The 16,916-nt window shown below is 43.6% G+C and overlaps 1 protein-coding gene across 6 annotated transcripts in view; it reads left to right on the top strand.

Annotated features, from left to right (window-relative positions):
• The first annotated feature begins 2,147 nt into the window (after positions 1-2,147).
• Positions 2,148-16,916, top strand: part of frya (furry homolog a (Drosophila)) — a 73,599-nt gene continuing 58,830 nt past the window's right edge. For 2 of the 6 annotated variants that reach the window (XM_048980673.1, XM_048980672.1), the window contains exon 1: positions 11,849-12,276. In XM_048980673.1, the coding sequence (XP_048836630.1) occupies positions 12,135-12,276 (142 nt within the window). In that variant the 5' untranslated portion in view covers positions 11,849-12,134. Of the gene's footprint in view, positions 2,271-11,843; positions 12,277-16,916 lie in introns of those variants that run through there. The other 4 variants (XM_048980676.1, XM_048980677.1, XM_048980674.1 and 1 more) reach the window with 4 other exon arrangements.

The raw sequence follows: 16,916 nt of genomic DNA, 5'->3' as shown, positions 1-16,916 counted from the left end.
TGAACGGATCAATCCAAAGTACAGATTTTCAGCAATTAGTTTAAGGGCAACAAAATGTAGTTGATAAGGAAATGTGCACCCTGACTACAGGTAAATATAGTGGAGGATCCGTAATGCTGTGGGGCTGCTTTGCGGCCACTGGTACTGGAGGGTTTCAACGTTTTAAAGGATTCATGATGTCAGAGGATTATTGAGGCAGTTTAGAGCGAAATGTGCTAACCAGTGTCAGGAAACCATGCTCGGGTCGAACATCATGGGTTCTCCAGTAGGACAACCATCCAAAACATACATCCAAAAGCACAAAGGAATGGTTGAAAGTGTAAACTGGACTATTTTAAACTGGCCAGAAATTAGTCCTAGTCTCAATCAGATTGAAAATCTTTAAAAGAGCTGAAATCTGTCATTGGGAAAAGGAATCCCGCCAACGCTAAAGAGCTGGAGCAAATGACGACTGAAGGAGTGAGAGAAACTACCTGCAGACAGGTGCAGAAAGCTCACCAACAGCTGCAAGAAATGTCTGGAGGCTGCCACACTGAGCCACATACCAGCACTGGTAAATAAACAGTACACCACTCTCCCCACGAGGTTATCGAACGTTGATCTCCTGTGTAGAGGCGGAGATACTCGCCACTATGCTATTCCACCACAGAGAGGTAGTGGGCCCTATCCATGCAATTTCAATGCTCAATGTAACATTGTCATTCAGTGTTATAATGAACAGAATACCCATCAAAACCTTCAATCCCAAACCTATTTATTATTCTCAAGAATTCTCCAGTTCCTGCTGAGCATATAAAATGTTCTGTCTTCTGCCTGGTTGTTAAGCTTAAACTCCCAGTTCTTATTTCATGATTCTTCCTAAAGCTTCCTTACAGTACATCTGTTCCATTCACACACAATTAACCTAGTTTACACTAAGTCAGTGTTGTTTCCAAAGAGCTTCTTTAAACACTGAATTCCCTTTTTGCATTTTTTAGTAGAATATACTGAGTTGAGGAACCATGGTAGCTTAGTGGACAACGCTGCAGCCCCACCAGACTGCCACCCCTCTGCTGTGTGTTCATGCACATTTTCTCCCCCCATCTAAAAATATGTGGTTTGGTGAACTGGCGCCTCTGACTAGCCCCCAGTATGTTATTGTGTTTGAGTGTTTGCCTTGTGATGGACTGGCATCCAGTTTAGGGTGTTCCCTGCCCTATGTTCTGCGCATCCTAGAATAGGCTCCAGGCTCTCCATGGTTATGGAAAATGGATATAATCAGCTTGTTTCTGATTTTGTTTCTATGCCTTCCATTACTGGACTGTTGAGATCGTTTATGTTTTAAGGGGTTCTGCTGAAATTGGTTGATTGCATGCTGAGTCGCTCAGACGTCTAGTTTGCCTGACTGTCAGATAAAACCTCTTTTCCTATAAGCACAATATAGAGGCTAATGGTTAATTTTACTTCATTGACAAGTCACAGAGTAAATTTGCAGATAGAATAGGTTGGTCTATTAGGTGGAATTCTGGATAGTGAACACCGATGCTGAGAAACAAACACCATGTTCTATGCTCAGAATTTAGATGAGAAATCTGGCATGCAGAACACATGAACATCGAGTCCTGGTGTCAGAGTGTACTTTGCCAGATCTTTGAGTGCTATCAGGAACAACCCTGACACATCTAGCATGCAAGCAACGTCAGAACAAGACCCACACAATTTCCACCTTCTGTCAATACTTGGATTCATGAGTCTTATGCGAAATGTGCCACAGCATGAATTCCAAAGAAGATGAGCAAACTGCTAATCTGTCTATGGTCATGATTTTGATTGAGGGACATTTTAGGCTGGGACAATCAGTCTTGCTCACTCTCTCATTTTATTTTCTTTCTGTGAAATTGCTGTGGGATTGTATAGATATGCAATTGTATTGCTTTAAATTGTAGGGGAAATCTATAAAATCTTTTCGGTAACAGTAATGCATTAATTGCACTGAGTAGGTATTTCTTGATACCTACTTTCTATGATGACTGGCCTGGCACCGTGGGCGCGCTCCTTATGTAAATTTGGCCACGCTCACACGTTCTTTTTCCAGACGGAAACAGTGCCGTTGCTAGGGGGCGGCGTCTTGTTCCCGCGGCGTCAGCCCGCCCACCTGATGGACAAAACTATTGTAGCGCTAAGCAGCCGCTTGAGCAAGTGCACTCAGGGACCCTGAAGGATCGCTTGGACTTTGGTGAGATGTTTGGCCGTGGGATAGAGGACTGAAGCGCACACCATAAGTATAGGCGGTAATGCTCTGATTCTCTATTACACTTATAGCTACAACCATATGCTTACTGTTATTTATGTTAACAACCATTTGCTTCACTGGTTGTGCCTGAAACTGGTAACGTACTAGCAAACGGATTAATTGCTGTCCTCTTAAAACATGTAGGCGTATTAATTTGACAAATATTAATTTGCCAAAGAAGCGCCATGTCGCCTTTCCACTTCCCGCATAATGTTTTTCAGTGACGTCATTATGTGAGCTGGTCAGCTGGCTCGCTCACTTAAAAAGAAGTATTATAAACTGAGAATTAGCCTTTAAAATAACATGTTATGCAACTGGAAATACACTACCAAAGTACGACTGTATGCGATCCTCTGCGCATTACCCTTTAAAATTAATGTAGCCTATTGCTAAATCATTTATAAGATGACATCCTCTCGCAGCAGTTTCCAACGGGTGTGTTGTACACCTGTATTATATATGTGCTCTGCTATTTAAAATTTCATATAAACTTTTTATCCGTTTGAGATAAAGTTCATTAGAAGAAAAGTTCTTGAAGCCACGTATAGTTGCCAGTATTACATTGCTTCAGTGGTTAACGTCGCCTCTGTAAGACGCCAATAAATTATTTAATTAATAAATTGACTAGTGTAATACAGCGTTAAACTTATGTAGTTTCTTGCTTGAACAATGGCAGGTGTTAAGACTTTGCACGCATTACGAGAAGCTCAAAGAAGCATCAACTCTGCCATCTTTTTGTATTTAACGTTTTGGAATTAGGTGTGTGTTTTAAAGATGCTCTCGGCATGTTGTTCTGTCAGTGAGTTATAGCAATATGCCGTTATTAGTGTTTACATTTATCTGTATATCTGAAACCATTTTCTCAATCTAGGTGGATATAAATTTAAGGCAACATTTTTGACAAAAAGTATTCATCTATATGGATAATAATAATAATAATAATAATAATAACCATTTGTATCATTATTATTATCTGATGTGGTCACTGAGACAAATATATATCACTTTTATGGTTGCTCGTGGCTGTCCCAGTTACTGTAATTATCTATGCATTATGGTGTATTTTTCTCGAGTTGATTTGCTCCTGAGACTGTGTGAATATTTAATGTCTCTCTGCAGTGGGACTTACAAAAAGCTTTTTGCGGCTCTGTGCCATTAAACTCCAAATAGGAGCTGACTCAGTAATGCAAGGTGAAAAATATGTATTTATATATATGCTTATTTTAAACAATACTTTTAAAAACAATACTTTTTAGATTTACTTTACTCATATATGTGATGCATTTAAACCCTTAAATTAGCTATTTTTCAATTAAACCTTTTCGTCTTCTATAAAATTAGCGAAAGGCAGGGCTGGGATTAAAAATCGATCGGAGTGGGTTACGAATAATTCTGTTGGGTCACAAATTCCTATTGTAGAGTCTTTTAAATTCACCATTTACAACTAACAAATTGCGCGAAATGCACCAACGCGCAGATTTGCATTGAATTTGACTTCTTATTTCCTTGTCCCGGATAGTTAGAGGTGTCATATTTCCGAGCGACTTTCATTGCGCTGAAGTGAAAGGTGCAATTGACACTTTTGGTTAGCCCGATTACTGTATGTGTTTTAGTAACACGCTGCTAAAATGCCTGCGTGCACACAGCACTGCTCCAAATTAAGACAGAAATGTACTCCGCCTACTTTAGTATTATTAAATCAACCGTCATTTCAATCGGATGCTTTTAGCTTCACATACTTCGTTGTTATTGACAAGCGGTGTCATTCATGAAAGAAGAGAGAAAGGCAGGCCATATTGTTTCTGAAGTGTTAAATTATTTGACATCCAGTTGATTAAAATGTAAAATAAGCCCAGTAGTACTGTGGAAAGGTCATTAGTGGACCGAGTTCTTCTCATAATGTGTGAATGTGTTCAGCAAATCAACCAGCCCTCAGCTGCGTAACTGATGCCGAAGCCACTTTGCTTTGTTTTACATTTTTTGTCAACTTTTGTTGAGGAAAGGATACATGATATTTACTGATTAGGAAAAAGTTACACGTCATAGAAACGTCTGTAATTCCTTGCTGTCTTGGTTATTAGGCAGTGTTAAGCATGTAACTGTGCATAGGTTTGCATCATAACTGAAGTGTTATGGTCATCCGTAGAAGTGTCTAGTAAGAGTAACATATTGATGGGGACTACTCTGTCCAGGCGTAGTGTTACATGCGTCTTTTTACCATGGCCACGAGTGCAAACACCTTCACTTAGGTGAAATGGATGTTATCGCTCGTTTTGATTCAGATCAGCTTTCTCTAGGCTACCACGAAGCCTCACAGTCTGTTCATGGTTATTTATAACTGGGGTAATTGGTTTCACAGGAAGCAAAAGCAGCAGTCATTTAGGAAAGTTTTTAAACTGTAGTTAGCATTACAAAAAATGGCCAAGCTTTATATATTTTTTGCAAATTTTAATTTTACTCTTTAATTTTGCTTGGACTTGAAATGAAAATAAATCTTCGGTCATTTATGCTAACTTGACTATCATAAAATGAAGGACCATTTTGTCCATGATTTGACCATGCATGTAAATGAATTTGCATCTTTTATTGATGTTAGAAATTCACATTTATCTACGACCTAATGGATGCGTCAGTATCCTACCCGGCCAAGCACTGCTGTCCTGTCATGTCACCCGATCCCCCGTAACACCCAAAACTTGTTGTTTGACTGTCGAGCCCAAGCTGATGACTGATTCCCTAATGTCTTCTGAAAAGGCTGGACAATGAAGGCTTGTAAAGAGTATCGATATGAGAAGCCAACCAACATAATTGGCTTGTGGTAACCAGAGGCACATCGCGTGTGCGTCAGTGCTCAGTCCCAGCCACCCCCCCCCCCCTCCTTTGTGCCAAGCTGGCAGCTTGAGAGACACGTGAGGCGTGAGGATGTGTGTGAAATAAGAATTAGGACCCCAAGCAGCCCGTGTGGGCTGGGCCCCCATTGGAGGGCTTTGACACATGGAGGATTTTTTGTGACATGTCTTTGATTATATGTATCAGTCTATCATCCAATAAATACATCAGTAATTAAATGTCAATAAATCATTCAATTTATCTTTCATGATTTATTGACATTTTTAATGAATGCTGTGTTGTAAGATTTATTGAAATATACACTGAAAGATAGATTGCAAGATAGGTACAGGGGTCTATGGCCTGTAGTTGATTCTGAAACAATAAGTGTGTAATTGCTGCAGGGTTCTGTTGATGTACTCAGCGGGATACTAGACCCAGTGTATATTCAGCTGTGTAAACATCCCAGCAGCATTAAATAATGGTCATATTGGGTTGCTAAGCTAGTGTGGTTCATGTCCATTTATCTGGTATCAAAGTGGCAACATTCTGACAAGGTGCCGCCGGGTTGTAGAGAATTTGAAATGTGCTGGTCATTTATTACGAGGTTTCAGGCAGATCTGTCAGGCAGAAGCTTGGATTCCCCCAATGGGACACCAATATTTGGCTCACTTGCCCTCTTTATGTGGTTGAGACAGTGAATAATGGTTCTTGCTGCGGACATCCTGTGATTAAAAAAGAAGAAAACCACCATGAAGGTTATTCCTGAGTGTAGTGTCAGAGCACAGTAACTAGATGGATTAAGCAGTTGAAGCATCATTTATCATTATTTTTGATGTTTATGATGGTGAGTCATATCGCGGGTACGCTAACTATCAGGACTATCTGTGATCCAATGTGGGAAAGTCACAGATGTGATGTTCTAGGAAGCATGTAGCTCAGGAGCTACAGAAAAGTCTTCAGAGCCTGTGGTGCTGTGGATGGGTACAGGGATATATACTTTATGTTTAATGAGCTGTTGCAATATTGATGGCAACCGTAGGGTGCATCAGGCACACGCTGAACTGTAATATAATGCATGGCAGGGTGCACTGACCTGCCTCATTGAATCTTTTAGGATAAAACAATGAGGTTAAAGATTTGTTTTTAATTCTAAATATTGCACAACTATGACCAATGTTGGGAATAAGGGGTCATTTGTTTTACTAGTAAACTTCAATCATTCATATACTGTATATTGGTATATTTGTACTTTTTGTTAATACAGCTGAATTGGTACATTAAATCAATACACAGAAACATGAACAGGACAAGGAGAAAGAGAAGAGGTACTGATATTTAATGATGACAGAATCTGTTAAGTTGATAGTAATAAAATATAGGAATAAAGCAGGCGTGTGGTGAAGGCAGAATGTTTTTTTCTTCTTTATTTACTTGCCAGAGTCAGGGGTCCTGGCTGTTCACTGTACATGTTTGCACCAAGCCAACTAACCACAGCTGAGCTATTTACTTACCAAATGCAATTTAACAAGACTTATGGCCAGTCTCCTGTCATGTAAAACCAAACTTAAAATTGAGATCCCCTTGAATTTGTTTGTTACAAATTCATTTCCACAAGTACTGGGATTTCCGGCGCACGTTCTGTATAGTCACAGCTTTTTGCCTTGTCTTCATGGCACCATGAAAAGGTTTACAGTTAGCAGACGAGCATGGAGCTGGTGTTCCGTCGAGTTGAGCTACTTTGTCGAGTTAGCCTACCGTAGTGCTAATCGATAGCCCTAACCCTAAAACCCTTACCTTAACCCTAACCCCTAAAACCTAACCCTAATCCCAAAACGGTGGAACTGCACATGTGCAGAAATGCTCGATAGTGCGTCTAGATAGGTAGCTCAACTCGTCAGAACACCGGCGGACGGGAATATGCACTTACGTTCCCGGCTTTCTATCATTTGCAAGCTCATTCCACTTGGATTTGTAGTTGATTTTAGAATGCCGAACGGTCAGCTTTGTGGGGGAAATGTCCGTTGCTGGGACACAGGGCACCCTCTTTGCAGGAAGGGGTTTGAGTTCTTTAAGTGGGACTGCCGCATGGTAATTCCAGAGGGGAAGGATAAGGAATTTACGGCATGGGTGCTGTTAGACACATGGACGTGCCATGTATTATTTGTCACAGTGGCCCTCTTAGAGTTATACGTTGACACTAAGATAGAAAAAAATGTAGAAAAGAGCGAAGTTTTTTTTCTTTGCCGAAGTTTTATTTGCTCAGAGTTTGTCTTTTCAGCTAACAACCGATTCTAAGTTTATTTAATTGTGAACCTGCGCTGTAACTATTGCGGCAAATATTGTGTACGAAGAAAATTATGTTGACTGTAATAAAAAAGATTGTTTGAAAAATAATTCAAAGGCTGATAGAAAGTGACCATATGAACTGCGAGAATGGGAAAAGGCAACATTGAACGTTGAGTTTTGATAGCATGCGCTCGCTACATGTAATCCTGAGGTACATTTACAAATAGCAAAAATGCTATTAGGGTTAGATAACACTCACCACTGTGAGGAAGATCAATGGGAAAAAGGGAGACGAACGGGGGGATGCCCGAAATGGAGTCACGTACAGGTGGCCTGAAATGTTTCTGCATAGTCAGAGAAACAAAATCCGGGCTGCCAGGTCAAACAGGAGTAAGGTGAGGAGGACAGGCTCACAGGAGGGTATCTGGGCCACGAAACAGAGCTAAGGACAGTGCAGCAGTCAGTAAGATAAAGCTGCCCTGCACGGGAGAAGCAGATTTCATCTCCACGGCTAAACTAGCTAAACATATAATACACACGAATATTACTCTGAATAGAAACAGCAATTCTCAGAATAGGAAATATCGAGAGAGGAGAAACGTAGCAATCGAGATCAAAGAGCAGATTAAAAGATCTAATCGAATAACAAGTGTTTTGTCGATTATGTAACAGTGCACTCAGACTGGTAATTACACACTGTAGCTGGGGTCGGAATCGTTTGAATAGTCTTATTAACAGCTGAAGTCTCTTAGGTTCCAATACATTTTATATTTTTGAGATGTTTTTTTGTTTGTTTGGGGGGGGGGTAGTGCTGTGTGGCTGGTAATGAGTTATGTGTTTAAATGCACTTTTCAATTATGTATATCAATTATTCACCAGACCTCCCCAACACCCACCCACCTGCGCGTATCAGCGGAATGCTCCTCACCATGGCAACAGCTTCCCAGACTGCACTGCTTCCTATAGGCGGCTTTCTCTTTTGCGCCCGGGGTGCCTTTCCTTGAGCTTTGCGGCTGTGGCTTGCAAACATCCCAGACAGCCAGGGACGGATTACGGACCAGGCCAGCGGGGCCGCTGCCCAGGGGCCCTTGGGGTGCAGGGGGCCCATGGGGTCCCCAGCCCAAAACAATTTGCAACGCTTATCAACAATGTATTTTCGTTTGTCTATTTTAGAGGGCCTACATTCTTTGATCCTCTGCCTACAAGGGCCCCTGACCCTATAAGGAGGGCGTTTGGCTGCCAAGGGCCCTTGAATTGTGTTGGTGGTGGTGGTGGTGGTGGTGGGGGGGCCCTCGCGAACGTTTTGCCCAGGGGCCCACACAACCCATAATCCGTCCTTGCAGACAACACACATACGTTGACACGACTCTGATTTCATATCAGACAAAAAGGTTGAAGCAACTTTGATCTTCAATCTTTCACTTTATATCAACATTGAATCAAGGTTTTGCCACCATCAATTTTTCAATATGGAAAATCTGACCGAAAATCAGTTCAGTTTCAACGTTGAAAATTTAACACTGGCCATAATTCAACGCATTTAACTATGATTCAACGTTGAACCAATAACTTGTGATATCTGGGGTGCATCTGAGATACTGATGCACCGTTCAGTGTGGCAAATGAAGATATGTTGGTCATTCCAGTTTTCCGTGGAAAGATACACATACAGCATTATGTACTTATGAAAACAATGGACTTCGGTAACACGTAGATGGTGGCTATAGTTTTATAATTAGTCCAAGATCTTTTGATCACATCTCTTCATGCTTCAATTAAATTACAATGCTCATAACGGAGAACAAAATATTAGTGGTATCTTAAGTTGAACGTTCGCTTTAAAGTTTCCCTTTGCCTTTTCGATCTTCCGGCACTAGAGGGCGATCTTACGCTGCAGATCCTAATTTATCTTACGGGTCCCGTTTAAGAGACGATAACGTCTCTTATGACACACTACTTCATTGTAAACTTTGAATGTTGTGGTTAATCAATCAAAATTTTGTTTTGTTCAAAAGATCATAAAATTTTTGTGTGTGTAATTTATTATTATAAATGGGAGCATCTTCTTTTATAAAACAGAAGTATATTAAGTAGCGTGATGTTGTGTTTTTTGGCAGGGACAACAACGGTATATTGTGTTTTACTCTTTGGCAGGTGAAGTCATTGTTAAAATAATGCCTGGAGGGGATGTTGCGGATACAAAAGCTCTGTTAATGATGTTTTGCCTTCCAGTTTTTAGCAACCTCAAAGTGTAAAAATGAAGGCATACTTCTGTCAAGATTAATGAGTTTTTAAGACTGCTTGCTAATGATTATAAAATTCCCCATACTGAAGACGAGACTGATAAAGTGAAACATAGTCTGTAACTGTCTCAGGCTTTTGGGCTAAAAGGGTGACCTTCTGAACAGGGCCTTGTCTGTTTCGATTCCTATCTGAGGGCCTCATTAAATTTTAAACAACGTTTCCTGTTTGCAGGATCAACGTTGCTTCTTTTTTTTTCCCTGGGAGTTGCCAGCTTGCCCTGTTTGTACAAACTGACCAGCTTCATTCCTGCATCTGTTGCTTGCAAAGTCGCTGACTGAGACTAAGCAAGAACAAACCAGTTGATTCTTGCGGGCTTTAAACGGGAGAGTTTTTCGGGGATGTTGGACCCTGGGTTTTGTACTGTCTCCGTTGTGTTATGTTTGTTTATTCAGCAGACTCTTTCATTAAAAGCGAGGTATAGCTGACGGTCAGCCAGTGCCGAGAGCAGATTGGGGGGGGGGGGGGGGGGGGATGAGCAGATTGGGGGGTGAGGGCCATGCTCAAGAGCCCAAAGGTGACATGACTTTGCCGGCTGCTGTATTTTGAACCAGCGACCTTCTGGTCATTGGCATAGATCCGCACAGCACCCTGCCCTCCCCCAGGTCCTGTTGCTTGTTCGGACACCTCACACAGTACTGTAGTGTTTGTCTCTTATTAACTATATTGGTCAAAAGCACCTACACGCTCTGATTTTTAAAGACATAAATGATACATGACTTTGTCAAACTTTTATTACAAAAAAATATTAGAAATATTTACAACAAATATAACTGACTGGTTTTTGGTGTTTTATAGCTTGTAGTAACATTATTTAGCCACAAAGGCTGAAACTGTTGCTTTTGTAGAAGACATATCAGGTCTGTCTTTAGTACAGAAAGGTGCAGGTAACAATTGAAGAAAGGGCTCAAATCAAAATTTTGGGTAGAGAAGGGTTCTCTTATCGCCAAATAGCCAGAATGTTAAATGTCTCTAAGCATCGAGTGACCTACTGTTTACAGAGGAAAAGGCAGACAGGAAGCAGCAGCGGCCGGAAACTGGGGCAAGGAAAGCGGCATCAAAAGCCGAAGATCAACACTTAGTTGTGACGTGCAAAAGAAACTGGAATTTTGACTGTAATGGTTTGAGGGATGTGATTAATGTGAACAGAGGGAAGCCGGTATCTCTTATTACAGTCAAGTAATGGCTGAGAGCAGCTGGACTGCATACTTCGTTGTGTTAACAAGTAAAATAGACTAGTACAGGCTAAACAACAGAAACACCGGAGGATTCAGGCCTGGGAGCAGGAATTGTGGCCTAACGAAAGTCCATCCATGGAACGAGTTAGACCAGCAACTTCAAAATGAGCATCTAGCAAATGAGACAAAACTGTTTGCATGCTTGAAAAGGTGCTGGGAAGGTTTGAGCAAGTTATTTCCAAAAATTGCTGGAAAGGATACTGTGAATCTGTGCAGCTGTGATAAAGGCAAGGGGTGGATATTTTGATGAGAGTCATACTTAGACAGTCGCATTCATTAAATTGCATTTACAAGGCACAGTAAATTGTTGCATTACACTTCAAAACCAGTTAAACAAGTGTTTCTATTTTTTTTTTATTGTAATAAAATTTTGAAAAAGCAGTGTATCGTTTATTTAAAGACAATCGGAGGATGGGCCCAAGCTTCTGGCCTGTAGTGTAAAAATGAGCTAAGAATGGACTGGATGCCGTATCGCAGCCCCAGTGCGTCTTGGCCTCAGGGTGAGGTGTAACTTGCTTTTGCCAGCCGACATGGTACAGAACAGCTGGCCTTCGGTGTGAGGTGTGTGCGCTCGCTGTGCGTGATGGACGCAGGCGCAACATGAGCTCCCGCTGGGGGTGGTCCAGGAAGGGTGGGGTCGCCAGCCAGCCGGTCAGCGGTGGTGAAGGGGAAGCCCAAGCACGGCGTGCCGGTAGGGGGAGCGGACCGTCTGCATAATGCCCGCTGCGGATTCCTCCCAGGCCAGACGGTCCTGTTGCTCTTGCACCATGACTTCTGGGCTCCTTGTTAAACTCTAAGATCCCTCCCTCCTCCCTCATTGGTCTCTGTCCCTCCCTCCCTCTGGCTCAGTCTCTCGCTCTCGCTGCACCTCTCTCCATTTGCTCTCCTTCACTGGGAGGAGGAGTGGCCGCCCAGTAACCTTACACCTGCCCCATTCATGCGTGCTGCCGCGACTCGCTAAACCGCCCGGACGGGTGCCGGGCGGGGGTTAGAACGTGCCGAGCGTGGCTGTGGACGGCTCCCTGTCGCTTCACCTCCATCTCACTGCCCTGGGACAGAGGTGGGGAGGCAAGACAAGAAAGGAGAACCCCCACTCCCCCCCCCCATCCCCTCAGCTCCTTCCAAGGTGGACACCGAGGAGGCTGTCTTGATGCTGCCGGGAAAGGGATCCTGAAGACTCTGGGGGGAATTGGATCTGTTTAGAGATGTTTTTCAATGACTGGGCTCCAAAGAGCGGCATGGAGAAGGTGCCGGCCCTGATCTCGGCCCAAATGGCCGGCCGGCCCGATGACTTCCGAGGGAAGGTGAAAAAGATAAGGCAGAGGAAACGACCCACCATCCTGGAAGGTAGGCAGCATCCGAGGCTCTCATGCCGGACACCTGGACGCTTTGTGTATTCAGAATTAAGGGCTCTTGGGAATCGATGCGTCACCTGCAGGCAAGTCGTTAACAAAAAAAGTGATTTTGTGCCCCATACCTGCTTCCATGTACTGTCAGCTAGTAAGCAGAAGTCGCTCCTAAGATCATGTGGCTCCTTGCAAAGCTTTTTTTTCAGAGATGCCCCTTTCTGTTGGTGTTTGATGAGTCTTACCTGCTACCCAAATGCAGATGAGCTTGGGGAACAATGGGGGGAAATGTAAGCTTTTGTGACCAGAAATTGAGACCTGGGACTAACAGGGAAGAGGCTGATCCTAAAAGCGAGCATGAAGCAGAAGAATGATCTCAGCTGGGTGCTTTGGTGCGGGTATTGGGGGCTGGGGGGGGGAGTACTTTGTTTTGCTCTGCTGGCTTTTTACTTTCATTTTCCTCAGCTCTTTTGGCCCCCTGACTGGTTAAGCAAACCTTGCACTGCCTTCCAGCTGTCACTGCACCACAGGTGTGCCCCATCACACTGAGCTCGAGCCAGTGGCAATAGCGGGCGGTCTGACTCCAGGGCTTGACCCTTCCTGGTTATCACCACTGTTGTCTGATCCCTTGGGGTCAGAGGTTAACTAGAGCGGCTCTTTAGCGAAGGACTTGTGCCTGAGTGTCTGTGTGCCTGACTGCATGCGTACCCATGTCGTACACACGTCTGCAAGGGTACAAGAAAGTGGGGATGCGAAAAGGAGGGGAGGAGAATGGGGCTGGGAAGTGCGAGGAGGGTGGGATCGAGTGCTGGGGGGTCAGACTGCTGGAAGCCTTCAGCGTGGAGCTGGTGGATCATGCTTTAAATTCCTGCCCTTCAGTGGAGCCTGAAAGTGCTGGTAATAAGCACTTAATTTGGCTGCGTAATTGCTCTTCCTCCTCTCCCACCACACTGACAGGAAAAAAACAACATAAAGTGAGGTGAAATGTGCTGGACAGCTTTCAACGTACTGGCACTGGTTCCACAGAAAGAAATCTGTATATGTATAGCCCATGTACGCTACTTTCGGATGACATTTACAACGCTGCTGAAATAATGAGATACTTCAGTAGAACTGAGAAGTGATAAAGGCGAATAGGAAGTAAGAAACGGTCTTGGCACAACATCCAGCCTATCCTGGCTGAATACAGCTCTGTCTGCGCAGTGGAACCTGGTGTGGAGGAGTGGGGATGCTGCAACGAGTAGCAGTCCCTTAGCGGAGATATGCTCTTTTAAAGAAAGCTGCTTGGTAATAGAACAATCCAGTGATTATGTTTTACTCGCGGTTCCGTTTGAGAAAAGTCCTCTACTCAAAAGTTTGGTTCTTTAGGTGTCATCAAATTGGATCCCTTAATCTGAACTGTTAGTATAAATATGGCACTGTAGGGTTAGGGTTAGCCTGAATAATACGCTGAAATGCTGTCTCTGTGTGACAGTTTTGCTTTCTATATCATCAGCAGTGAAGTTGCGCTTCAGAACCCTGCCTTCACTTGTAGTTATTTATTCGTATTTACCATTGCAGTGTGCGGAGCGGGTGTCAGGTTGTTGACGCTGTTGCTACGGTACTCGGGTAAAAGGTGCGTCGTAATACGGGGAGTCGCGTCAACATTGCTTTCAGCGATTGAAGAGGCCTGGTCTGCTGCCATTGGCGGGGAGGGGGGGGGGGGCAGCAAAGACATTCGCAGTGATAAGCTGAGACAGCTGGAATATTTCTGAAGCTACGTTTCACTGTGAGGAGTAGCACAGGTCCTGCCCAGTGTCGGGTGGAGGGGATGGGGGGGTGGGGGGTGGACCATTAGACAAGCTGCTACTCCTCCACAAATATTTCATGCCGCAAGGAGCTTGTTGGAACAGGGTGGCTCTTCCCTGAAAGCCTGGCGCCCTTGTCCTCAAGAAACAACACCATCTTGAGGGAAATTCACAAAAAAACATGTCTGTTACACTTCCTGTCAACACCCGCTCACTCGGCCTCCATGTCAGAGCCGAGGAATTACGTGACTGATTGGTGCTTTAAGTTTTTAGGAAAACTACCTGTTGTTCTGTGAAGCTACAGCTTCCATGTACATCTATATAGCTTCAGATTGTATGCATTTAGTACAGGCAGTGCATGATATCATACAGACAATTATTACTTAAAGGTAGATGGAAATAATCTTGGTTCGCTAACTTTCTTTTTCTATTAATTCAGGTATGGGGTTGTCTAAGAGATGCTCTATTAATGGTTTATCCAAAATATGGGGGGGAAATAACAGTAAAATGATAAATATGTCTTGAGTGGTCAGGTGGCCTCACGCCCTTAAGGTGGTTTGACCCCCCCCCCCCCCAGCTATATGTGTGCTGACTTCTGTGTCTCGGCAGCTTTATTTAAGGTAGTTAGGTGAATCGGTGTCTCAAAACTGCCCATGTTGTGAGTCTGTGCCCTGACATCTCATCTAATGTATCCCCTTCCTGTGCTTACGGGGACAGAACACCCTGATTGTAGATGGATGATTGCATATCTATGTATTGATACACCCTGATCTTGCCCCCCCTCACACACTCTCTGTACACCTACTTGGGGCCGTCTGCCAGCCTTCCCCTCTCCTGCTGTTCATTGCTGTTGTTTGAACAGTCCAACCTAGAAATTGCATAATCGTCTACATCATCTGATGAGACACCTCCAAAGCAGGTAACCTCAGCCGGGGGCTTGTCTTATGACTGTCTCTCTGCCATCTGCATACTGCCCAGTCTCACATTCGTCACTAGAGTCTGATTAACATTTAACGTTTTATTAGGCTTGTGGTCTTCTGAAAGCAGACGATTTCATTACTACAGCCGCACAGATGTGCTGCCTGTAGTATTTGTGTCGTGCCACAAGTTACTCCCTGCAGCTTCCAGCTGCTTATCCGTACAGTACGGAGTTGCTGGCAGCCTGAGGACATATTGCAGAAAGCGGGGGAGCAGCCAGGATGTGGTGCTGCGGGCAGTTTGGGGGCCTTCAAATCTCAGTGTATGATTTTGGAGCTGTAAGTGGAAATCAAAGCCCTGGAAGGAACCTGCATATCTCAGGCAGAACCCTAACCCTCCATACTCACACTAAGTTACTGGTTTATGAAATAAATGTTTATAGGAGACATTTCAGTCCTGTATTTCTGAAGAACAGTCCTATCAGTTTCACACTATTGCTGACTCCCAATGAGTTTTCATTTGTTCTTTAGTCATATTATTGAGTCAGAATTGGCATTAATTTTAAACATTTACTGTAGAGAATTATGGGAACAATTCTTTTGGCAGTAGTCTTTCCAGCGAGAAGGGGGACCAGCAGTGGTATTGGGCAATGAAGACTTACAGAATTGTCTGCCAGTGAAAATTTGTAGCTGGACAAAAGAAATTATAATGCAGATATATGATAATGACTGACTGTTTCATCAGGGCCTGTTGTGTTGGTGGTTGTGAAGTGGAATTTGTCATGATGTATTTGTTTGTTTGTGTGTTTAATTATTCATCTTTACAACCTTCTGCCCACAAGGTGTCTAGAGTCTTTGTCCATTTAAGCGCAGTTTGGTTTTCTTAATTTTCTCGTGTCCTTAAACATGGGAGGGATGACAAAAAAAAAGATGAATGACTAGGACCTGAAGTGCAGGTTCCGCGAAGAACAGGCATGAACGTCTTTCTGACGCTTGGTCTTTGAAAACAGACGGGAGACAAAGGGAGCTCTAATTATGTAGCTAAAATCGTGTCTGGCTGAGAGGGAATGTTTCGGTGATCAGTTTATTTGCGCTTGGGGCGTGTTCGCGTTTCAGATGTGTCGGCCCTTCGGGAGAGACTGTGCTCATTTTGTGCGTTCTTGTTTTGACACAGCAGCCCGGGGTGCCGTTTGTGGATGTGTGGAAAGCGGTCTACTGCGTTAATGTTACGCCGTGGTCGATAGTGGAATTTCTGGATAATCGTACGCTCTTAGTCCCGTTCATGGACAACAAAACGCTGTAGTCTGTAGTTTAAGACTGTTTTAGCGCAAATTAGCCCCACTTATCTCATGTAGCGCTAAAGACGCTAACATGCTCTTTGGTCTTTTCCTGTACCCTGTTGCTGTCCTGCCTTGGTAGCTGACATCAGCCTAAATGTTAGTCACTTGATTTTTTTTTTTTTTATAAATAAATCTTGTGAAAATATTCCCTCGACTTTATTTAGAACACAGCAGGGTTATTTAACGATTACTGCTTTTGATTTTTGATTGCTAGTAAATGGGGCATTTGATTCTGTCCGACAAAGCTTTCCATTATTTGGCGTTTTCGTAAGGACAAATTCAGCCCACAGGCGGGTGCAAATGCAAGAGCCGCCTCATGTTGTTCTTTGGATGAGTTTGCTTTTTATTTCCAGCTGAGGGCTGTATGCTGCAGTAACCGACGAGACCTAAATTAGCCCTGCCGGCATTCTTGACACCTCGGAGAACCTGCCTCAAAAAGTGGACCTTCTCGTTCTTGTCCCTGCCTTGCCCCAGGGTGGAGGCAGCACGTTCGACCGTAAGGCATGTTGGGAACAATGTAAAGCCTGGCCTGAAACAGGCCGCAGGACCTGTTCTTAGTTCCACTGTGAAGTTCGGAAAGGATATTCTCCCTAGGCG

Source organism: Brienomyrus brachyistius, chromosome 17 (genome assembly GCF_023856365.1).
Source record: "Brienomyrus brachyistius isolate T26 chromosome 17, BBRACH_0.4, whole genome shotgun sequence".
Taxonomy (NCBI): domain Eukaryota; kingdom Metazoa; phylum Chordata; class Actinopteri; order Osteoglossiformes; family Mormyridae; genus Brienomyrus; species Brienomyrus brachyistius.
Note: the sequence above shows the minus strand (reverse complement) of the source record. Positions and strands in the feature narration are given on the sequence as shown.